Source organism: Podarcis erhardii, assembly GCF_964252035.2.
Source record: "Podarcis erhardii genome assembly, chromosome: 10".
Taxonomy (NCBI): domain Eukaryota; kingdom Metazoa; phylum Chordata; class Lepidosauria; order Squamata; family Lacertidae; genus Podarcis; species Podarcis erhardii.
The window spans coordinates 18,856,998-18,882,769 of NC_138500.1; the positions used below are offsets into that span (position 1 = coordinate 18,856,998).

General features: G+C 41.5%; 1 protein-coding gene and 1 long non-coding RNA gene across 3 annotated transcripts in view; one reads left to right on the plus strand and one right to left on the minus strand.

Moving 5' to 3' along the window:
* Window positions 1-1,046: 1,046 nt before the first annotated feature.
* Window positions 1,047-25,772, minus strand: part of ADIPOR2 (adiponectin receptor 2) — a 32,578-nt gene continuing 7,852 nt past the window's right edge. For both annotated transcript variants that reach the window (XM_081878984.1, XM_081878983.1), the window contains exons 2-8: window positions 22,001-22,236; window positions 9,608-9,721; window positions 8,360-8,531; window positions 6,918-7,104; window positions 6,308-6,495; window positions 3,143-3,336; window positions 1,047-2,493 (exon numbers count right to left, since the gene is read on the minus strand). In XM_081878984.1, the coding sequence (XP_081735110.1) occupies window positions 2,368-2,493; window positions 3,143-3,336; window positions 6,308-6,495; window positions 6,918-7,104; window positions 8,360-8,531; window positions 9,608-9,721; window positions 22,001-22,168 (1,149 nt within the window). In that variant the 5' untranslated portion in view covers window positions 22,169-22,236 and the 3' untranslated portion in view covers window positions 1,047-2,367. The remainder of the gene's footprint in view (window positions 2,494-3,142; window positions 3,337-6,307; window positions 6,496-6,917; window positions 7,105-8,359; window positions 8,532-9,607; window positions 9,722-22,000; window positions 22,237-25,772) is intronic.
* LOC309351405 lies at window positions 14,044-15,515 on the plus strand. The gene is made up of 2 exons (XR_014160833.1): window positions 14,044-14,156; window positions 15,167-15,515. It is a non-coding gene; the product is annotated as an uncharacterized lncRNA (long non-coding RNA).

Genomic DNA, 25,772 nt, shown 5'->3' on the forward strand with positions numbered 1-25,772 from the left:
TTGCTCTTTTTATTAGAAGTTAAGAATACAACAAGTAATGAGATCCCATTGCCCGGAGACCCCAATCTTCAAAGTCCAAGATGTGCTTTGTCGCCTCCAACAGTAAGCAATTTTTTAAAAAAGAAAATACTGAACAAGGCCACTAGTTAATGGGGAAAAGAAAGCTGTAACTCTGAACTATACTACACTGAAAACCTGCACACACAAAGGAAGCAAGCGAACCTCCGATTGCTGAGAGTAAGGCATTCAGGTGCCAACCTGGGAAGAAGTCTCAGCAAGCACCACGGAAAAGTGCACAGCTAAGCAGTTTTTCTTATTGGGACACAAAAAAATGTCCTAAACAGAGACCAAAGGGGTCGAATAAGTGGAGGGTGTGTTTTTGTACAGGTTGTGTGCTGTAGGACCAGGTTGTGAGAAACCCTTTCTGGGAGTGAGCATAGGATGATCTAGAAAAAATGCTTTTCAGATAGGTAGATCTGAGTCTGATATGTATTAGCACATTCCCCATCAGGCAAGCCACCCTTCTTACAGATGGCTACATTTACCACTGGGAAGGTTAAATCATCACTGGCCTTCCTGTTCCATTACAGGGGTTCAATTAATACTGTTCTGTTTTTTTAGTATGGGATTGAACAATCAGAGCGTTAGGGTGCCATTCTGGCCTATCTGCATTCAGCACATCAGGATCCTACCCAGGATATACACATCTGAAGTTGCCTACAAGCACCCGTTAAGCACTTCTTGTAGGTCTAAACACTAAAGACCAACTTCCTTCTAATAATCAAAAAAGCAGTGTGACAAATTCTATCATCTCCCAACACTTGTAGTTAATTATACTATGGGCCAAAGGAACTGCCCCCACTGTGAGTATTCAACAACACAAATTCTACACTGTGTCAAAACATTTATCTCCATCTCTGACATGCCTCACCAGGCTAGCAGGAGAAAACAGCAACTACACTTCTTGCCCAACTGAGTATTCTGCTTAGTGATAATTTGCCCTTCTCAGAATGTACACTACCCCACAAGCAGTTAAGCTATCTGGGGAAGTTTTTAAAGAGACAACAAGCTTCTCTTGGGTACCAAGCACTCTTTTGAGGAGAGGCAAAAATGTAATATCCAAGCAGATTCTGCAAGCTGTTCTTTTTAAAGAAAGAAAAAAGCCCAGTGCGCAGCGTTGTCTTATATACCAGAAGGAAGCAAGAAGGAGTGGCAGTGTTACATTGCAGCCAAGTGGAGCTTGGTGGAATTTAATACCGGGCAACCTTAGTGCTACTGTAGTTCAGCAGCACACAACATAATCTAGAATGAATTAACAGCTAGTCTAGGCTGCTTTTTCATATGTTCCTCCTCACTCCCTGCAGACCATCTTATCCTACTGTCTCTCAACTAGAAGGCAGATGCCTGACACTAACAATTGCACTTGGATAAAAAAGGATAGCAGGCCCAACTGAATGGTGAAACACTGACAAGAGACCCCACTGCCAAAGAGGTCGAGATACATACCATATTGTGCCTTAAGCCATCAAATCCCAACACAGCAAAAGGCTGGTGGAAAGAAAGACCACCTAAAGACTATCCACAAAATGGCAGAGATCTTAGAAGGCACTCCCTGCCAAGGGAGCAGAGCTCAGCTGCACAATGTCTCCTGCCTTTGCCTTCTGAACGTACAGGGGCCCAAGTGTCAGCCCGATTTAAGGTTGTCCACACTTGCTTACCCTGAACCCTTGTGTGCAGACTGAGCCTGCTGGGTCTAGCTGTCCAGTATATCCCCAAACATTAGGAAGAATCTGTAGAACCCGATGCTGCAGGGGTTTCACCTGGCCCTCTTGCACTTAAAAGGGTTCGTGCAAACTTGAAACAGTGTGTGGTACTTGCATGTTGCTATCTATACAAAAAACCCTCCCCTCCCACACAATTTTAAAACATTTATATAAACTTTTCAATTAAACAGAATGTTAGAAATCTTATTTACATTTTTCCTCCCAAAAGAGCATCTAAAAATCAACTTACCTGAACAAGATACAAATCTTAATCAAGCTAGATTTTAAAAAAGAAAAAAAAATGCTAAGCCATCTCCCCATGACAACCCCTCTTGTTTTTCTACAAATAAATATGGCATTGAACAGAAGCTGATTAAGAAAGGGCTTTCTGTAGCTTAGTCTGTAGACCCCAGGAATAAATTAGGGTTTAAGAACTTCCAGGTCTTCAGAATCAATTCACTCCAATGCTTGAGGTATGAATTTCTCTTCCAAGTTTTAGTTAGAATCCCTGCGAAGCTTCTACACCATCCTGGGTCAGGTGTAGACTGACTGCTCCAACAGTTCTGCTTTTTTGGTTACGATCTTGGACAAGTGGTCAGTTTTACTACATCTCGTCCTCTGAGCAGCCTCCACCAACTGTGAAGCGGAACTCCTGAAGGTTTGAAACTCCATGGAAGTGCGCAAATGCACCAGCCACTACAAAGACATGAAACAGCTGGTGGGAGTGGAACTATGGGAGAAAGAAAAACAGAACACCGTTTCACCTTAGGTAAAGGAGACTCCCATTTTCCAGTACAGTCACCAAAGGAGGGCATCACAGGTGGTACTGGCTACTAAGTAGAGATTGTGAAGTATCAACCAGCCAAAGAATAAGCCATCTTGCTTCCTAGGAATCCATTGTTTGTTTCTCTGTGTGAACAGGCTATGCAAGCACCAAGAGGTGCCAATTTAAACCCACCCAGCCCCAGTCAACTTGGCATAACTGGCTAGAGGACAAGATACATGCTCACATACACATAAACAAACAAAGACAGAGCATTAACAGCACTGTATCAGAATGGTTGTATTTTGGCAGCTGTGCACCATTCCCTCTCTTGGGAGCCAGATGTGCCAAGGCAGATACAGTGCAAATATTTTTCATTCTTGTAATGCCTACCAAGAGAAGGTTGCAGAGTTTCACAGGGTTTTAAAGTTAGCAGTTGCACAGCAGGGCTCCATTTTAGCCCAGAACTGAGCAGTAAGAGGCATTTATAGAACTGTGTCTTTATAGAGCTCGGCCACAGACCACAGTGATCCATCACTGCAGATATGCAGTAGGGATGGCATTAATGCCTCTCACCCTCCCTATTATGTGCCTGCCATCTATTAGCCATACTTACCCAGATGTCACACTTGCCCGGGAAGAACCTCTCCGGGATGCGAGCAGCATACAGTGCAGCGCCAGTGATATACAGGCAGGCCATGAGAGCCAGCCAGCCTATCTGCCCCATTGTGGCAGCCTTGAGGAGCCCTTCCGTGATGACAAAGTGCAGGGTGGGGATGACCCCACTAAGGCCCAGAGCCAGAAACACTCCTAGGAGATAAGGGAAGTGGGACAGATTCAGCCTTGGACACAAGAGAAGCAGTGGCAGAGATGAGGGCAAACTGCCAAAGCTCAGGATCCCAAAGCAGAGCAGGAAGATTACTTGGGTGGTTGGTTTTTAGGGCCACAACCCATTTGGTCAACTAGAGAGGAGCCCCTGATCAATCTGGGAACACATTTTTAAAAAATAATAATTTCTATGTACTTCTAATCATAGTGCTAAATGTCATTTTAGAAGAGGCATTCTCTCTTCTGTTGCAACCAGGAGGCATATTCTCCTTCAATACTATGCCTGCTGCAGCACATACATGTGTGTGTGTGCACACACGCACACACAAACACACAGATACACACACAACACTTAAATACTAGATAAAGAAAGTATGCTTTTCCATTCCAAAGTCATCATTTTATTCAAGTGACTTTTATTATGCAGATCATTTAAAATTGCAATCAACCAACTATAATTTCTTTAATTAGACAAAATTCTTTTTGTTGTAGAAATATGTTAATATACCTCTAGCTTTCTAAGTACACTAGAGACTGTAGCACAAGCCTTGAAATAAAGACTCCCTGCCAGTGGGCTGTGAGTGGCAGAAAGAAACTTTGGCCTTCGTGTACCACTGACTGACCAAAAAAGTGCAGCACTTACATCAGTCGTGGAAGAATAAACTTCAAAGGTGTTTTGTCTGCTCCAGCCCACAGATTGAACTGACAGTTCACGATAATTAAAACCTTCAATATTTGCAAAATAGTATTCCCAGTACAGTGGTACCTCAGGTTACAAACTTTGGGTTACAGACTCCGCTAACCCGGAAGTAGTACCTCGGGTTAAGAACTTTACCTCAGGATGAGAACAGCAGCAGGAGGAGGCCCCATTAGCTAAAGTGGTACCTCAGGTTAAGAATGGTTTCAGGTTAAGAACGGACCTTCGGAACGAATTAAGTTCGTAACCAGAGGTACCACTGTACTAAGTTTCAATTGCTATATATTTCATCTCCTGATCCTCTGTATAAATTTACAACTTCCTGGAAGGTACAGAAATATTCTAGAACAAATTCTTCAAACTTCCAGCAGGCAAATGAGACTTTCCCCCCTGAATTCATGACTACATTCACATTCTGTGTGCGTGCGCATGCACACGTGCAAGAATTTCACCTTCCCTCAGAGGAGTCCTTCCCATGCACTGCTACAGGAGTTACTGTTCCAAGTGTGCCCCCCAAATGGAAGGAGACAAAGCCCAGAGCAGCAATTTTTGTAGAGATTCCGCAAGTAGCATCCTCTGCACTGGAGTATCAGAAAAACCTAATCATTTCCAAAAGCAGAGATGGACAGAACAAAGTCTCCATCCTCCTGTAAAGATGGAATGGAAAGGCAGGCAGGCAGGCAGGCCGGAGCGGTGGAATAAGCATCTTGGCTAGGAGTCCTTGTTACTGGCCTTTTTTCCACCTGGCCAGGGAAGGCAGGGCCCTGACTCCAGCTACAAAAACTGAGGCGACTGAACAGACTGTTGGGCTGGGGCGTTGTTTAGCGTGTTCTGTTTGGAGGGGTGTGTGTGGCTGTTATTGATATAATTTTTTGCATTTTATTTTAGATCTTATGATCTATGTGGAAATGTTCAATTTGGATGTGTACTTTTTGAAATTTTATTTATGGTTGAAAATTACTTTTGCTATGTAATTATTATTTTTTTCATGTTGTAAGCTGCCTTAAGCATGGTTTAAACTACAGAAAGGTGGCATACAAATAAAATGCTGAATGTGTGTATGTCTGTAACAGCAAACAGCTTCCCTGCTGGCAGATGTTTTTCGTCCTTAGGAGATTCTTTTTCTTTCAGTTCCCTCATGACAAAATTTGGAAACTACTGCACTAGAAGATGCATTTAGGGTTTTGATTTTAAACAATATCTTATCCTAAATTATCCTCCTGCCTGACTTTCTAGCTTCCTCAGACTTAGCCAGAATTTAGAGCCATTATGAAAGATGGCATCCAGCTAAGCTGATGAGTCATTTTCACAAATTGTGTTCATTGAACAGACTTGGCATTTACAGCCAGAATCCTTAACTTATTGTCATCCAAACAAGATGTCACATAATGAGTACTACAAGTTAATCATACAAAAAAAAGGGGGGAGGGAGAACAGTGCAAATTAAAACACACATGATGCAGGCACAAGGAATCTTGTGGCATCTAAATACCAACCAATTTATTATGTATCCATGAAGGGATGCCCATGTATAAGGTGCATGAAGTACTAACTATCCACAACTAGTGGATTCTCTGTACACATAAAGAATGAAGAGTGCAAACTTTTCAAGGCCTGTTTGGGGACTACATTTTGCTGTATGTACAGTCATACCTCATGTTACATTTGCTTCATGTTACATTTTCTCAGGTTGCATCCCACAGCAACCTGGAAGTACCGGAAAGGGTTACTTCTGGGTTTCACCGCTCACGCATGCGCAGTAGCGCTAAATCGCACTTCGTGCATGCGCACAAGCGCCAAATTGCGCTGCGCACAGATACAGCGCTTCAGGTTGCAGACTTTTCATGTTGCGAACGGGCCTCCGGAATGGAGGTACCACTGTATATCTGTCTGTACACAAATATACACAAATACGCCATAAGCATGGCTAATGGAAGGCAACACATCATGGATGGCGACTTTAACTCACAAAAACTTGTGTCGCTATAAATCTGAATATGGAACATTAAAGAAGTTTTGTTGCAGACAGATATGGCTACCTCTCTAGAACCTGACATTATGCAAATATGACTGGCAGATTAGGAGTGTCAAACTTTTAATCTATGAGCACGCGCACACTCCGTTCAAAGTTACATTAAAAAAAAATAGCACCATGCATAAGTAAGTTCAGCACTTTGTTCCAATTTGGAATAAAATTTCAGACCAAATCCCTTCATGTGGAGGAAAGCATTTTAAAAGTGATCCTTTGAGTCTTACCTGCTCGTACTGCTCGATACTGGGGGGTTGCAAACCTGTCCCATTGGGAAACTATAATGGCTGTGATGCCCAGGACACAGATGACAATCAAGTAGATGAAGCAGGGCTGAGGGTTGCAATAGAAGGAGTAGTAGAGCCATGGGACAAAACTGCCCATAATGAGGAGGGCGATGCCAGAGTAGTCCAGTCTAAGGCAAGGGAAGAGAGGGGGAAAGTTGTTTCAGGAAGGTCACATGAAATAGCCTGCTCACTGATTGCACAGCCTCCACAGCACCCAACAAGCCTAACCTAGTTGCATCATTGTCCAGCTTCTGGTGCAAGACTTCTGTGGTTAATAAGGTTCCTACTGTGACCACCCCTAAACAGCAACTTCAAAATATTAGCAAAGGCAGACAAACCTTAGGAGAAGAGCTCTGATCTAAATTCTTTAATCTTGGCCTGCTAACCACAATGTCAGGAATATGGGCAGCCTATCAATGGCTGAAGTAGAGCTCTTAGGCAAATTCCAGTTCCTCAGCCTGGACCCAACAGCTAATACACTGACAATTTTCATAGTGCTTCACATACATTTTCCGGCTCTGAAGTCACACTGAACCACTACAATACTTACTTGGAGAATAGTCTTGAGACACCTTCTGAATGGCAGTAAACTGTGTGGAAGAGCCATGAGAAGGAGAGGCAGAGAATGGCTCCCAAGAAGAACACTCCAACCACTACCTTCTCTTGTACAGGTGCTACAAAGGACATGTTTGGCCGGAACATGTAAAAGATGCCCAGACACAGAAAGAACACACAACCTAAACAAAGAAAAATAAATGTTACAAGACCGCCGAAGTTTGTGCATGTGTAGCGGGAGAACCCCAAAAAAGCATCACAGCAAATTCAGTACACTTGAGAAATGTCATCTGTCACATTTCTGTAGATCATTTGACTTAACATTTGCAAATCATTGAGTGAGGTACTACATATACTTTGAACAGCTTTGGGAAACCCCTGGCCACATTATGCACATGTTAAAATGTGGTTTAGTGTGCTGTGCATGGAGTGGAACATGGTGGAATGGGTGGCCTGATATAAAGCTGGAAACAGATTCAATTTGCTGTTTGTCTGCATTATTTCTCCCAAGTATTATGAGGCAGGGTGGTGTAGCATACAGAGCTTGGGCTGGCACAAATATGACCAATCAATGAACCAAAGGGCTTTAGGTTTATTCCAACCTAAATGTTCTGCCAAGCAAAACAGTTGCTGACAATAATGTTTAAAGTATGCAAGCTTAGCTCTAGTTCCGTCCTCCCCAACGAGCCAAACAGAATATGGTCACTGCAATGCCAACTGAAGCTAATTTGAGGCCTGTTTCATCATTAGTCCCAAGAGCCAGGAAAGGTCCAGTAAGCACAGGCAATTAAGCTTATTTCAAGGGCAATGCTGCTGTGAGAAAGCCACACAGAAGTACAAAGCACACAATTTTTCTGCAGCATTGCAATTCAGATGTCCCAGGTTGAAGGCTTGGACCAAGGTCTTGACTCAGAGCAGCACACGCATACCAAAGTGTTTACACTTTCTTCCTAAAAGCTATTAGTGAACAGCAGTGTTGGAGCAGAAATCTGAATTATCTTTCTGGACAACAGGAAGAGGATTCATGTAGATCTGCCAAGTCAATCTGAGCATCCTCAAAACATTATCAGTGATGGGGTGAGGGGAGTACAACACAAACAGAAAAGGGGGAATTTGCACATCTGAGTAATTCAAACCAAGTTAGTTGGTGCTGAACAAAGAGAAGTTATTCTACCAAACAGGCATTTAGTAAGATTACTGAAGGGGAAAGTCACTGCAACCCAATGCAACCCTTTGTCCAGGATCCATCTATGCAAGTATAATTCACCCCAAACTCTTGCCCAACATATCCTGTAGAGTCCTGTCAGATGTGCTCCAGGCAATCTTGCTCTTGCTATTGGATCAGCAGTAAGTTCCAAAGTCTATTTCCTTTGCTTCTTAACTCAGTTATTAGTTATAAAAGATAAATTCATATGACATTTACATCCAAGTCAATACCTAGTAGGTGTGTCCAGATATTGCCGGTCTCTGTGTGTATTCTGAAAATGCTTTTGAAGCAAGCCCGGAAAGAGGGCATGGGTGGGCGGTGCCCATGCAACAGGTAATCGTTGTCCTTCAGCCAGTCGGGCAAGACGTCAAAGGGGATGACGCGCCATCTGCCCTCCCACACCTAAAGGGAGTAAGGAGGGGTTGTGTTAGTCCTCCTGTGGCAGTTTCCCAAGGAAATACACATTAAATTTCAAATGGAAAAAGCAGTATAGAGAATAATTCAGCCACTGCACTCTTCCACAAAATCCACAGCACCTTTACCATCACAAATAATTTTGAAATTAGTATGACGTTTCAGGAAACTGAAAAAACTGCTCCCTGTAGTGTACCACATGAAAGCAAAGAAAAGCCAATCCAAAGCACCCCTCCATGAAAGTTTGGGAGCATGTTTGCCATTCTAAAATATGAATCACCCAAAGTCAAATATTCTGCAACTTCAGTGATAGGTGGAAAAAAGAAAGATGGTAACAATGGAGCTTCATTAAAGTTGGGGTTCATATATTTGTAGAAATTTTGTTAATAAATCCTGCATTTCCAAGGTCATCCTTCCAATTATGAAAAGATAGCAGCAAAACAAGGTAAAAATAATATTCTCTGTTCTGATTCTGACGTTAGAGCCAGACACCAGCATAAACTATTTCCCTTTAAAATTAGCCAAGGAAAGTCAAGACCAGTAATATTTACACAGCTCACAATGAATTTGTCCAGGGTGGCATTTCAATAGAACTGGCTTTTTTCACTTGGGACGGTGGACACAATGAGGCTGCTACACAAGGGAGACAAATGGTAATCTCCAAACAAAGATTTGCAAAGGCCTGAAGGAGTGTGGGTGGAAAAAGGTGACCTTGTAAATTAAAGTTCTCTGACCCAGAAACACTAGAAGCAGAGGGCATTATTCTGCTTGGACTTCCACAGATGTTTCAAAAAAGAGGCTCAACAGTTGTACCATCATGTTTAATCCTACATTTCAACGTGTAATCCCTATCGTGCTAAACTTTCTAATTCATCCAATTACTGGAAGCGCAAGATCCCAACACGCACAGTGGCAGCATCAGCCAAGACAACAGAACTCCTTGACGGCCACCCACTGTGACTTGGCTCTTTGTTGCCAGAAGTGCACGCACTGCTAGCCAAAGGACCCAACAGCTGTGTGAAGCACACCAGAGCATGATGGGCACTTGCTTTGCAGCCTCTTACCTTACATACAAACTCTTCCATCCTCTCCATGGCATGGTGAGCTTGGAGAGGCAGCATCCCCATAAATCCTTCATCCTCATGAGCTGCATCATCGCTGCCAACATGATCAGAACTCTGAAACATAAAAGAATTGTTGAATAACAAGCAAAAACAAGTTTTGCTTTCAGTGACTTAACACAGAATTATATCAAATATGAAGCCAGATAAGCACACAAGTGTAGAATGTTCAAAAGAAAAATGTTCTCTAGCTGCATACTCCAGAATTAGGTTCTCTAGCCAATGCTGTTGAGCAAAATGCAATGGAGTTGGTGGTCCCCAATTTGTGCTATGGAAGGGAAGAGACTATTAGGTATAGCTGCCACTTTGTGTTGCAGTAGCAAAAAAGGCTCATGCTATTCTAGGCTGCATCGACAGAAATATAATGTCCCAATCAAGGGAAATAATAGTTCCACTCTATTTTGCCTTGGTTAGACCACACCTGGAGTACTGTGTCCAGTTCTCGACAGCACAGTTTAAGAAGGATATTGACAAGCTGAAACGTGTGCAAAGGAGGGTAACCAAGATGACAAAGGATCTGGAAACCGAGCCTGATGAGGAACAGTTGAGGGAAGTGGGTATGTTTAACCTGGATAAGAGGAGACTGAGAGGAGATCTAACAGCCATCTTCCAAGCTTGTTGTCTCCTCTGGAGACTAGGACCCAAACCAATAGCTTCAAGTTACAAGAAAGGAGATTCTGAATAAACATCAGGAAGAACTTTCTGAGGGTAAGAGCTGTGTGACAGTGGAAGAGACTCCCTCAGAAGGTGGTGGACTCTCCTTCATTGGAGGTATTTAAGCAGAGGTTGGAATGTTGTCTGTCATAGATGCATTAGTTGAGATTCCTGCATTGCTGGGGGTTAGAATAGATGACCCTCTGGGTCCCTTCTAACTCTATAATTCTATGATTCTATTACTCCCTTTTAGAAAGATAGACAAAACTCTGAATTTGATCATGCTTTTTCCTTTCTTTCAATGTGAAATAAGATGCGGTTAACACAGCATGAATGCATTTTGCAGTTTGTTGCCCTTGCACAGATTATGTCAATCACCAACCTATTTACTAGAAAAGAACTGTTAAACAAACACAATTTGCATGCCTTTGCTTATGAGAATCCAGTTATTAGCTACAACAATGTTTTAGGAAGAATCAGTGTCAGGCAAACTCAATGGTAAACTAAACAAATTCCTTCCAGTAGCACCTTAAAGACCAAGTAAGTCAGTTCAACTATCTGTCAATGGTAAACTGATTCTCTTTTTTATTGTTCTTTGCTTTCCCCCCAAACATCTTACAATTGCCTAAATGTAAGATTGCACATGAAGCTGCAGTAGACTTAACTGGGCCACTGGGCCCAGTGTTGTCTACCCCAACTATCAGGGGTTCCCTAGAGTCTCAGGCAGATGCCTTTCCCAGTCTAATAATGTGAGTCTTTAAATGGAAATGCTGGTCACTAAAAATGGAACTTTCTATAGGCAAATCATATGAGCATTGGATAGTCCCTTTCCAACATTTAAGAGCCTCTTCAATGACCCAGGAAACCTAGTCAATTCTCATCTGTACCAGCCAACATTAGTAACTTTTAATTGAGGGGGCTCACATTGAGGCTGGCACAGAAAGAGTTCCTTTTCCAGTCATTTATGCATCTTCTGCCCGTTAATGTAGTTTTACAATACTGTAGTGCAAGATCAAAATCCTACCTATACTGTATAGAAGCACCATGCACTTTAAAGGACAGTCAAAGGTAAAGCCCTATATATACAAAGGTTTTTTTAAGGGAGCAAATAATTTATTTCAGATTGACTATCATAAATGAAAACAAATCCTTAGTTATTTTCCCAATGTTATTTAATATGGATTAGACACTTAAGCACTGTTTTGCTCCGACACAGTGTTAAGAATGTTTCTTACTAAATGTTCAGAGAAAACTTTGCTAACTATGCTTTCACTATAAAAAAAATCAAGTTAATCAACATAGGAAGAGCACTACTGGATCAGTCCAAAGGCTTACGTAGCCCAGCATTCCATTCTTACACTGGACTATCAGATGCTTATGAATCCTGCCAGAAGGACCTGAGTCCATTGAGAATTCAGAATCACCAATACAAAATCCTATAATTCAAAATAATTTAATCCGAGATCATTGAAAGTACATACAAATGTTCACCAAAGGTGATCTTAGCAGGATCTGTTCTTCCACAATAAACACCTACCTGCAACACAGCCAAGCTGCTAGGTTAAAAATCAAGAGATGGGGTGGTGGAGGTAAAGAGGAAGAATAGAGAAAAGAGGCAGATCAATTCTTAGTGAGTTTACTTTCTCTCCTTCTCACCAGTTTGGCAATCTTCCCATCTGTCAATATATTGCTTTTGGTTTTAAAAGAGATCTGGGAGAAAGCAACAGTTCAAACATAAATGAAAAGGGTACAGTTCCTTCCCTTTGTTTCCTGCAAGAATGAACAGAGAAGCTACGTAAGTGACTCAAGCAGGTCTTAAGATGGTCACTGGAGTAGGTCACTAACCCAGCTTACAGGTTCTGTACTATTCAAAGCTGCTCACACTAAAGCAGCACACCAGCATCCATACATCATCATTTACGCATGCTAGAACTCACCTCCATGTAAGGCTTTATATTGGTTAAGAGACCCACTCGAAAGTCACTAATGACCCATCAGAATGTATATGCAACTCTAGAATACTTGGCACACACTTATTCAAGCACACTGCTTACTGAGAAAATTCAGAATTTAACAGAAAATACAAATATACGAACTTGAGTCCATTGTGCTGCCTAAAACTGCAGCCAGTTATTCTACAAAAGTTGTATGTGATAAACTGAACGGATTGCTGCCATCAAACAAAGAGGCATCTTCCTGGTTAAAATATGCGAGGCAGTGTAGCAGAGATGAAAGGACAGGGTGTGTTTGTTTGCCCTGCCTACAATTCCTGAGCCTTTTCCACTTCCCCTCATTCACAGCTAAGGAAGCTGTTTAGGCTTGCAATTTTACTTAAACATATATCTACTTCAAAACAGTTAAAACCCAGAAAGAGCTTTCAAAGAAAGGAGATTCCTTGTGCACTTTCAATAATGCACAAACTTTGGGTCTCACTATACTAGATCCGACAACAAAAAGAGGACCTAAGCAAACAAGCAGTTTTCTATACTATATGGAAGCATGGTTCCACATACTCTGCATGAAAACCTGCCTGAATAGCAGCTACAGCAATTCACATCATTAAAGATTCAGATGGTTCTTTTGCTCTACGCACTTGGATCTAGCTGTCAACATTTGTTAAAACAGTAACTCCCCACAAGTGTATTAAAGCCCTTTAACACAGTTTGTAGACTGCAATGAGCTTGTCTACCAAGGATGCACCCTTTTACAACCAAGTTTAATATGCTATCCCTAGGTTTCAAGTTCGGCCAGCAGAGTATCCCTTCCCCCACAGTTTTTCTAGTTTCTGAACACCTAGCCCATAACCTCAATTGTGGAGGATTTCACCCATTTTCTACTGGCTTGTTAGTTTTTGAAACTGGACCATACTGGTCGTATTCACACATGTTGCTAAGCCAAGTGGAGTTTGTCTGTCTTGATCATAACATGCTCATACTTTGTGCCGGTGTACCTAGCTCAAGCTCTTCTACCTCATTCCTCCCTTATGAGTGGAGAAACAGACCGCTGGAAGGCTGGCTTAGTGTTGGATCTGAACCAGCACTTGTGATTTGTTTCTCTTCAAAAAAACATAGTCAGGAAGCCTAGAACAAACATTGGCCTTAGGCTGGTTTGTTTGAAAAGCATAAAGCCACAAGCACTACTTTGAGCATAATGTTAAGCCAGCTACTCCATAGTTTGTCTGGGGACATATTATCTGGGGACCTATTAATCTGGGGATATTTATAGTACAGAAACTCACATTGGTCTTTATGGCAATACCTAACAGATACATGTTCCTTCCTTTCAGCCACAGAAAGCAATTATTAGGCAAAAACGAGAGAGGTAGGTTGTTTAAGTGTACAAATAGTAAAGTCAGGAACAGACAGGTCACCCATGTTCTCTTCCCCAAATACTGCATTTGCAGATAAATTATTGCAATGCGGTTCATCGGGAAGAGGCGAAGAGAAGCAAAGCGAAACATTTCAAGCCTACAAGAGAGATTGCAGTATCTTGCAGCAATGTGACTCTGGAAGGAAGCTGTTCATCTAATTGATCACAAGGATATTTTGATTGGCTGCCAAATGACTACATGGGCATGTTTGGTTCCAGGGACTCTGCAGCCTCATCACAATAGAGGTGAAGTGGGCAACATGTCACTCTGCAAGCAGACCATCTGGATGCAGTTAATTGCTATTCTGAAGTCAAATGCAGAGTGTAGCCATTTTGTCTTCAGAACTGGTGTTCAAGGTCACAGTGATCTATACTGACCTTCAACTATTAAGTCTTTTAAATGCTGCAAGTTGCAGAAGATCAACTAAGTCTCACTGCTTTTTTTGGAGAAATAAACTCATGGGGAAAGGTTGGTACAAGTCAGGCAAAGTTTAACAGTTAAAAGACTGTTAAACTATATAGTTAAACCCTTCTCACTATATAGAAGGGTCTGGAAACTTCTGTTTCAGTGTATCTGAAGAAGTGTGCATGCACACGAAAGCTCATACCAAGAACTGACTTAGTTGGTCTTTAAGGTGCTACTGGAAGGAATTTGTTTTGTTTTAGTTAAAAGAACGCTTAGGATTTGTAGAAAAGGGTGGGTGTGGTGTAAATGATACTCTAGTAGTTAGTGGGCATTACCATACCAATCAAGATAGCTTCCCCACACATGGCATGACTGAGGACACAACTCTACTCCCATTAGTATAAAAAACTGCCCATGACAACAGCCATCATGGGACTAAGCACTAACATCACTCAAAAGAACACCCTGCCTTCAGGACAAAGGCATTCAGAATTCAAACAAGATGAAAAATAATGGAAAAGATAAGGCATAACAAAAAGAGTAGAGAGGGATGAAGTGAGGATAAGAGTTGTTATGAGAGTCCAGAAACCCTTTGTAAGAAATAGGGAAGAGGAGAGAACTGGCATGACTGGAGTGCACACATACTCCTTATAAAATAAGCTAGACAGGCTCCCTGCTTGTTGTCCTTCCACCGACAGGTGAAGACTTTCTTTTTCCAAGAGGCTTTTGGAAACTGACTGCTTTTAATGAAAGGGCTGGTGCAGTGCTGTTTTTATTGTAATTATTGGTATGGTTTTAATATATTTTATATACGTATATAGTTTTAATTCTATCAAGGTTTTGTGGTTTTATCATTATTATTTTTTCAATGTTTTTAGTGGTTCTAATTTTTATCTGTAAGCCGCCTTGAGTCCTGTCAGGAAAAAGGCAGGTTATGTATAAATAAATAAAAGAATAAATAGCCGCTTAGTACAGGCAAAGGCAGGCGCTAGACATTGAGGGGGGTAATTGTGAGACAGAATGAAGTTAGAGCCCTTGTATTAGTATATCACACATTAACTGGTCTCCTTCAGTTATAAATGCAACTTAACAGAAGTCATGAGGGATCTGTCTCATGAAGAAAAAGGACAATGGATCTACTGATCAAAATATGATGTCTGCAAGATACAACAAACTCGTGAGGCAACCTAAAGGCTAAAAGATTGATTGTGGCATAAGCTTTTCATTGGCAGCCATGAAACTCCACTACCCCTCTGGAATGTGTTAACAGGAATCAGAACTGTTCTCTGATCATGGGAGAGCTTATTACATATTTCAGGTTTTCTTTCCTTTTTCTTCTTAAAGCCTACAAATCACAAGCTTTATGATAATTTGTGTCTGGGCTTAAGCAGGCATATTAAAGAGCTCCTTTGCTGCAAATAATTTTTTCTTCCTGCGTGTTCACACATATTTCAGGTCACAGCAAATCTGTTTGCTGGTGTTCAACAGCAATGCAAGAGATGGCTGTGTATGCATCTTATCTGGGAAATGACTAGGGCATTCTGACACTGGGCAGACTGAAGAACAGCACCTGCCCAAGAAGGCTCTTCCCCACCTCTTTTGTCCATATGCTAATTCCAAAAGCAGCTGTGCATGAGAGTGACAGGCTGCCTGGCATTTGACTTGCTAAGTAAAGTAACACTTCATATGCAAAGGGGGGGGGGGAATATGGGGGAAAGGAGAGAAAACAGGCTTATGAAGCATGCTAAATAGAAACAAGATACATAAGAAATTATACTGCTCCAGAAAACCCTGCTTTCACCACCAGTAATTGCCAAAATACCTTTGCTAGCTCCCCCTTCTACCTGCTGCCAGAAAATGATCTATTTGTGATCTATTTGCTTGATGCAGTGTAACCTCTCTTACATTGCAGGAGTAAATGAACCCAATGCCTTCTTGTCTTTCTCCTACAATCGAACTAGGATCTCAACAAGTTATGGTTTATAAAAGCAACTGATGAGCAGCAGTTGGAAGCTGGGATAGGAATGCTAGGAGCCATGTGGCTCCTGGGACCTAGGTTGTGGGCACCAACACAAAATGACTAGCTGCCTTTTTTTTCCGCTGTGGGGGGGGGGTTGCCAAGAGAATCAGGGGGTCTGCAGGGTAGTGCAGCAGCAAAAGACGTGTCTTTTGCTACTGCATTATCCTTCCAAACACCTGATTTACCAGGCAGCACAAAAAAGGTGCATTTTTTGCTGCGCTGTGCCCGGCAGACGAGCTGACTGCAGTCAGGCAGCTGGAGATGCTAAACACCAAGTGTGGCTCCTGGACATCTCCATCCAGTCGCAAAAGACCAGTTGCCAATTTAGACTAAGCTACACAAGCAACATCACACTACACAACTTTCTATGTTGAGTGAAAAAGTCCAGGACAGTGCATAGCAAACCTGGTAAAAATAATGACAAAAGGGTATCCACCAAATCTCCACCTGCCTGTTTTTTTTAAGATGTATTATCTGAAAACTTTTTAAGATGTATTATGTGAAAACTTAATTAAAATATTTTTTAAAAAACAAAACGCCACCGACCTCTATAGAGTAAGTTCCTGTTTACTTCTAAAATGGCTGCCTCTTCCCTCAAGAGGCCAATAAATTGGCAGAACCATGCATTGTGTCTACACATGATTACCTTTCAGATACTGGCCTTTAAAAATTATTTTTAAAGTTCAGAGAGGAGGGAATCCTAGAAAGTAATATTTGTTGCTATGAAGGCAGCAATAGCTCATCACTCGTTGGGTAAAAGAAAGCACAGAGGAGAAGCAGAAACAAGAGAAAAAAATACCAAGGGCATATATGGAACTTGCGTTTGCTGTATCCAAGACACTGGGACAATTCTAAGCGTTTACTTTCCAAAACCAGTTCACTATATTAAAACAATGCAAAAGCAGGATCTAAAAGTGGAGAAGTTGTCCTATCATAACCAAAAAAAGTAGAAAACATGGCAATTGAGAGATTGTGGGATGTAGTGTAGAGGCAGGGAAAGAAGGATTGTCTGAGCATGTTATTTACAGAAATACAAAACCTTAATAAGGTGCAAAGATGAGTAGCTGCCGTGCCTTGTCTCTTACATTTTATTATTTATTTTTTAAGAAAAATGTTTATATGTCACTGTACCATAAAAATGTATCACAGCGGTTTATAGCAATATAAAAACACAAAACTAGATAGTAAAAGCACAAAGAGCTAAAAAGAAATAGTTGTAATAAACAAACAAACAAACAAAGAATATAATGGCATACAGCAGGTTGACCTGCCTCTTCCACACCAGGATGCAAAAGAAAGCAACAGGTTTCCAATGCCTTTCCTTAAGGATGAACTCTAAATCCCTTGTTCTTAAGTATTCATGTCAGTATTTTTTATTTGGTTTCTATTCTTTTCCTTCCCATTTTTACTATGCTTGAGCACAGTTTTTTCACTTTCAAAGTAGGCTTACTAATGGATTCTTTCCCAAAGGTCAAACAGCTGAATTCAAGAGTCATGGAGGCCCTGGCTGCTTGACAAATGTTCCTGCTGGGTATCTGCCATGAAGAAGCCTTCCACTGACTGAAGAGTCAAGTGCTGCGCTTCATTATCCTCTGCACAGTACCAAATGCTTCAGAGCAAAGGACCCAAAATTTCACACACACGCCTCTAGGCCACACACTGCAAGTGCACAGAGCACCACAGATGCAGGAACTTTTAGACAAAAACCACTATCAATCAAGAGCAGAGGGCTGGGGGAGGGGGAATGTGAAGAAAACAGCCTTTTGTTCCCTCTCTGTCATTGGAGGATTATAGAAAAAAGGGAGAGAGTCAAGTGCAGGTTTTCAGGGCTGTACATAAAAAGCCCATTCATCAGGTGATAAAAGTCACATGCATTTGATTGTGTCAGTTTAACAAAGTCACAGTGAGAACCATTTCTTTAGGAGATATCAGTGACTGAAGAACAGCAGGGAGAACAAAGACACTCCAACCATTCAAATAGCAAAGGGCAAAGGAAGATAAATGCCATGAAGGAGGCCAGACAGTTCGGCACAGGGCAGAAAAAAGCACCAACAGCTTAAGAAAACGTGAATATTCACTAGAGCAACTTTTGCCAACCTGGTGCCCTCCATACATTTAGGACTAAATTTCCCATTGGCCCCAGCCAGGATGCTGACTGGGCAAAATGTCAAGTGGGCACTAGGTTAGCAAAGGTTCCTCTAGAAGATTACACTCACCACAGTGAAAATAAAAATGTGTACAATAAATAATCCAACTATCATTTGCATGCCTGAAGACAGTCTGAATTATCACCTGGCACCCCACAGGCTTTCTTTCTTGGAGAAGTACTCCAATACCACTGTGGAAAAGATGTGCTTTCCTCCGTCAGAGGGAAACAGACACAAGGTAGGGTAACTGTGATCCAATAAGCGTCACTCAGCTTTAAAACAGGAAGCCTTGCTGATTTCAAAACGTATTTTAAGTAAACATGCTGAGCATGACACGCTTCAGAATAAAAACTTGCCAAACTATTTCTCCATAGAAAAAGAAACTGAACACACAAGCAGTACCAAATACAAATGCATTTCACAGTGCTTAGACACGCAATGTGAATAACTGACATTTCCTTTTTCAAGAGTGTTTTGTTAAGTGCCAGAACATTAACAGAAAAAATGCCAATTGTTGGAATTAACAAAAAGGTGCTGATAAAAAATTCTGATACAAGGGCTTTTCATCACCATGATGTGCCCCCCCCCCAAACAGACACTTTAAAGGAAACAGGTCTAGCATTGTCACAACACTGTTAATACTCATAATGCTTTACGGTTAATATTTCTGTCTTGAAGATGGATAGGCAAGATCAATTGGGAGAATTAGAGGGCCACTTTAGACCCAGCTCCCACAAGCTTGCCTTACTATCACAGACTAGCCCATTCACCTCAAGTCTCTATGGGAAGGATCAGCAGCAGCTAGAATCACTGTGCATGTGCCATTTATTCTAGGTCGGGCCTGTGAAGGAGCAGCACAAAGTGATTATGCAGTGGCAAAGTGAAGAAAGGAAGCAGTGCAGATAAATTTTCAAGGAGGAAGACAACATAATAGCATGGGCCAGGGATAAGGCAGCTTTTGATTTGATGTTCCTTCCTAAAGTTGAAAACCTTCTGTAACCCCTCACTTCGGCCGAGGCTGCCTACTAAAATCGTAGATCCAGAATCTCTTACTTAATGGTGTATTTTTCATTTGATAATGAAGGGGGAGGGAGGAAAGAGAAAGAGGATTAAGAGTGCCCAATCCTATGTATTTCATTCAGTAGTAGGTTGTGCTGAATTCAAGGCAGCTTACTCTCATTTGTGTGCAAGATGGGAGGCGAGGGAGGGGGAAGGAGGGTTCTGAGCATTATTTTCACTTGAAAATCCTGTGACACTTCCAAGTATAGCAGATCTACAAGACCGAGGTTCTGAAAATGCCTGAACAGTATTTAATAATAATGGTTCTGTTCTGAGACTGCCTGTTGGAATCATGCATAGGATTAGGTTGCAAGAATATCAAAATGACGCATGCCTGCTTTCATTCTTTCCTTTTGTACTAGTAAGTATCAGATACTTTCACTTGAGCTAATCAGTGTGGGGAGGATCTATCCAAGAATGGAGGGTTGGTGAGAACTTCTAAAAGGTGTCCTTTCTGCACTTAGAACAATATAAACAATAATAATCACTGTAACCAGGTTTTATGTAGTAATTTTAGAGCTTGGTGTTAATAAAACCAAGGGCCTTCTTGGTGGCTGCTCCCAGACTTTGGAACCCCCTACCTAGAGCAGTTAGACTGGTTCTATCCTAGTTGTCTTTCCGCCAGCAAGTGAAGACTTTCTTGTTCCAACAGGCTTTTGGGAAATGACTACTTTTAATGAAAGAGCTAGCACCGTGCTATTTTTATCGTAATTATTTGTATAATGTTAATAGATTTATATATGTATATAGTCTTAATTCTATCAGTGTTGAATTGTTTATTATAGATTGTTTTTTCTAGCTCTGTCGCCAAGTAGCCACTCCCAGTAGTGACTGGATGTGGTAAAAGAAAAAGAAAGAGTAGATCCCACAAACCAAAAGCTTGCCCCCTCCATTTGAAGCATCTGTTCCTTTGTGTAAGTTTGCTTTCTCTAACTACTAATTCAGTGCTTATTTCCTGTGCTCTTAGCCACTTCTTTTCTGCACCTGCACAAAATGTATTAGTAAGGATGGGTACATCCAGTCCATTTTCACCACCAAGTGTGACAGGAATGCAGCCAAAACATGTCACTGACCACTGTATTTACCAGATCAATTCTGTTTAAACCAGTCATATAAATCTACACTACTACAGCTGTGTTAGTAGTATTCATTTTAGCAAGTACAAGCTACCAAGTACTACCAGGTACCAGCTACCAGGTAAAGGGACCCCTGACCATTAAGTCCAGTCGCGGACGACTCTGGGGTTGTGGCGCTCATCTCGCTTTACTGGCCAAGGGAGCCGGCGTTTGTCCGCAGACAGCTTCCGGGACATGTGGCCAGCATGACTAAGCCACTTCTGGCGAACCAGAGCAGCGCACAGAAACACTGTTTACCTTCCTGCCGGAGCAGTACCTATTTATCTACTTGCACTTTGACATGCTTTCGAACTGCTAGGTGGGCAGGAAGTACTATATATACTCTGGCCTTAAAGCTTCAAAGCTCAGCAATCTAAAGTCACCCAGATAACAGTTACCCACAGAACAGACTCTTAAAAATCGTTCATCAGCCAGTGAACTATTTTCATTCTTAGAAGTTGCACAACAGGCTTTAAATGAACCCTACATCAAAGCACTGGCATTAGACATATTGTTAGAAACAGAACCTGAAGCCAGTTACCTTTTTTCCTTTACAAAGTTTTTAGGCAATTCCACATACATGTAATATTTGTTTATGCCAATGTATTATGCCACCCAAACCTTAGCAGTGGTCCCAAACAGAACTTAAAGTCAGAGTGAACTTACAAAAGTTCTTATACTTAATTACATATCATACAAAAATATATGTTCTCTTCTGATTTGGGGGAAGGAGGAAAAGGGGAATTTCCTGTAATGATTAGAAAGCCAATTACATTTATAAAGCACCTTATAGTCATTATGATACTGACTGCTAAACCATCAGCCTAGCAATGGATTTAAATGATACCATTAACACTCCTGCCTGGAAGTAAACAGACCTTCTAAATCACTTGGCTGAGTGTTGGAAAAACTAGGATAGGATCATTGGACTGCTTTATGTGTGTGTTTATATATTGGTACATCAACTAGAACTGATACAAAGAAGCTAAATTGAAGGGTTATTGTTTCTTGGGTTTTCTCCCAATCACACAACTGAAGGAGGTACTGTTCTACTTGCACCCTGTGTTCATATGTGGAGGCCAAACCAAACACTCTTGGATCCAACAATCCTCTTGGATTCCTAGGTAGCTGCCTGTGACAGAGGACTTTACAGCAACTTTGGAGGTAGACTGATTGTAGCCCTCTCTCAAAACCCTCTCAAAACCCTTACAACTTATTATAAGCCCTGGTAATCAGTTCACCTTCTTTTGAGATTCTTGTGCAGGGTCGTCCCTGGAGACAGTTCAAGAACTTCAGTTGCTCCAGTACACAGTGGTAAGACTTGTCAAGATTCTCCAACATGAAGCATATTTGACACACACAGTAACAGAACCACTAGTTATCTCTTCATTTCTGGGATAAATTCAAGATGCTGGGGTGTAGTTGTTTTTAAAATCCCTTAATGGCCTGGGAATTGCCTTCTCTGATAAGAACCATACCCCTATAATTGTTAACTTATCCCTAAGTTGTTCAAGGAGGTTTGATGCAACTCCCTGGCTAGATTTCTGAGTACCAATTATTATTTACCTTTTCCAGTTCAGAAGATTCAGGTGGCTCTACTAGGAGGGGCCCCTGCTCACTGGATTGGTCACTATCAAGGATTTCCTGCCCAGCAGGATCGGGCATGTGTCCCTTCCTGAGCCGTAGTGCTGGCTCCAGAATGCTGCCATTCCCGAGATCCGTTGATTCGTTCATGAGACCAGGGTCTTCTCAAGAAAGGTTCTTATTTTCTCCGGCAAGAAGCGATGGCAGATTGGCTAGTCCTGAAAAAGGAAACAAAACTGTCATTGATAAACATGCCAGCCTATAATTACGTTAACATCCAACTTATAGTCACTTTTGAAGATGCTGAAAGCCAATCATGGAGAATTCACATTTCCCTAGGACTGAAGTAAATAAGCTTTAGAGGAGCATCTCTGGTGTTATGAAAGGTAAAAATTACCAATTCCATGATTCAATTTAAATACAGAGCTTTTTAATATGTAGCACCAATCCACTGCAAAACAATGTGGATATTGTTCACTGCAAACCCTATCTTGACATTTGTTTCTCAGTTAAGCATGATCACAAGACCAGAGGTTATAGCACAAGGTTCTGTCAACACACCAAAGCATGTGTCTTATATACCTCCTAAAGGGAGTGAAGACTACCAAAAACTAGTCAGAAATACTTGTAAATGTCATCATTTTGATAGGAAAATCTTGTACTCAGCTGACATAAGCTTAAACAATTATCTTGAATGGTCTCCACTTCTGTATTGTATGTGCATGTCACAAATGGAAGACAAAGGTTTTGCAGAGACTTTATAGCTGGTAACTAATCTTCAAGCTTTAATTAGTAAGAAGCTTTAACAGATTAATCAGGCAGGGCAATTTTAATGATGAGTCAGGGAAGACACCTAGCCATTGTTCAAGGTTGTTCTTGTGTACAGTAAGCCTGCAATTTATATGGGGGCTATGATCTGGGGATCACACCTAAAGCCAAAATTGCCTATAGTCAAAATCCACTGGGTTCAGTAGCAAGTGGGATTGCCAAAGCCATTATTCCTGAAACCCTGCCCCCTTTCTGCCATGTCATACATAAAGCTGAATGTGTGTACATTGCAGGCTTGCTGTATTAACATACTGGAATAAAAAACTAAATACAGAAAAAGGCCTTTTACATTGATGGACAGCTTTTGTATTTTAAGTTTTTTCTCAAGTCTTATGGCTCTACATAAAATGTTCAAATGCTCTAACAATGGGACATTACTGTAACCAGAGCACTAATAAAAGCAGCAGCATGCACTACATTCAAAAAGCAGAGAGCCCTTAGAGAATCATGCAATTCACCAAGATGCTTAACTATTTTATATAAAAACAACAACCATCAACCTTTCTTCTGCAAATAAAGACCAGTCTCCTGGAGGAAACTTTAATGCCTGACATACTAATACCAAGCATTCCTAGGTCTTTCTGCTTTATGGAGAGGAGCCCATCTGAGGTCACTTTCAATGTAACAATGAGAATGTGTACAGTTCCTTTTTGTCAATGGGGGAAGTAACACTTTGCTAACAAAGAGACATCAGTAATACCAAGACTCCAGCAGACAGAATGTGTGTCCCCAACAGCTGCTTTTTGTTACCTGTAAACTGCTGATAAACACAATAGCTGAGTTTTTCAAACAGCAAATTGCCTAGGCAGACAACAAACTATTAACAAAGAAAAAGGTGTCCAGGGACTAGTAAAATTCCAGAGTTGTCTCCAACACAGAACTTACATACAACATGGCCTCTGATAAAATGCAATGGCAATATGGACAGCCAGTGTGCCTGGCTGTTAACCAGAAGGTTAGTGGCTCAAGCCCACCCACCCAAGGATGGCTATGGGCAGGATTTCTGCATTGTAGGGGGTTGGACTAGATTATTTTTTGGGTTCCTTCCAACTCTATAATTCATGTTTGAGGTTTCTTTTGAGAGCCAGGAGATTATTTACAGAACAGTTCTTAGTAGTGTATAGTGTCTGTCTGTCTGTCTGTCTGTCTCTCTTTCTCACACACACACACACACACTCAAGCCCTGTCAACTCACACTGGCCAGGGCGGAAGGTGGGTCGAGTTTCACTATGACAGCACCAGGGCTGGTGTAGCTGAGGATCTCTTGGAGATCTGCAGAACTTTGGATCCAAAGCCTTCAGCATTCCATTTCAGGGCTTTCTTGTTAGTTATTACCTTTCTGCCAGATAATGTCAGCAGTAAATAGAGGTGCATACAATATTTAACCTTTAGCACTAGAAGCACATATGCACCTTTGGTCATGGAAATGCTCTTCCGTGTGCCACAGTCATTTTAAGTTATACAACCAAGGATTGTATCAGAAGATAAGTAAGATTACATCACCCATGTTAACTGAAACACATGGCTAGAAAAACACCAGCTCTCCTTTCCACAAATTTGTATGATTGGTAGAAGGAATGTGCATTGAAAAGTGTTACAAAAATGCTTTCCTGTTCCCTACTTTCTGTTAACAGTTACTGCCGTTATTGACCATTAGGGGAAGAGAGTATAAGCATCTTAAAACTCAACTAACTACCTATCTTAATACCACAGTGATGCAACCAGAGCAACTTCAGAGTATGCAGCAACAGACCTTGAACAACTGGTTCAGACATATACAGCAATTAAAGGGTGTGACTGTCCAGCAATGTAGCCATTATAGACTAGTAGCTTTTTCATGTGGAATCAGATATAGAACTGTGTTTGCTCTGCTTACAAGTGTGAGGTCATGTGCTAATTTTAGTTATAACTTGGGTTTGCAAATTCAGAGTTGCAAAAGGTCTGCCCTTTGTACTTTTTATGCAGCAGAGTTACACAAGAGATAAGATATGTGGTTTATATAATAGATTTCTCAGACAATTAGAATCTTGTATGGAAGAGGGCTGAATCACAAAGATAAATACACAAGTTAATATTAGTATAAGTCATGTCCATTGGTACAGGGTGAACCATATAATGTCATTCTAATATAATGTTACAGTTGAAGAAGGGCATTCTTGAAAATATATTAAGTGATGCTATCTGAACATTAATCCCATATGCACATTCCAGATCAAGATAAGAATCAATTGGTGCACTAAAAAAAATGCACTTTAGGCAGCATAAATATGGCATGGCTGTGAGCAATGACCCCAATGGAAGATTCACAGGCATGGCCTGACAATATTCCTCATAGCAGTGGTTTTCAACCAGTGTGCCGTGGCACCCTGGGGTCCCTTGAATGATGGTTAGGGGAGCCGCAGCAACACTGGTCTCTGTCCCCCTTTCCTTCCCGCCCTCCTCTGATGCCCCCTCGCATCTCTGCCTCCCAAAGGCTTGCACAACTGTTTATTGCAGTAGCCCTGGCTGTAAGCTCCACAGGCAAATGGTGCCTCTGGGAGGCACCTCTCTTTGGGGCAGTTCACAGACCAGGGACTGTGGAAGCTGCTCAGAGGTCTCCCAAAGAGAGGGGAGAGGAGAGGAGATGGAGGGAACACTCCACAAGGGAGGGTATTCAAAAAAGGGTGAGAGGCTGCCAGCTCTGCAAGCAAGGGGTGACATAACTGGGCTCCTGAGCCCCACAGGGGTGCCACTGCAAGCATGTAGTTGGTTAAGGGAGCAGTGGACTCAAAAAGGTTGAAAACCTCCACCTCAGAAGTTTCAGGCTCTCTTGTTTTGTGTATATAAATGTTTGAGGTCACAGTGAAAGATAGTCCATTGTGTATCTATCAAAATATATCCCTCCTAGCCTTCTAGTACAAATATTTGCAGCAAGAGTCAATATAGG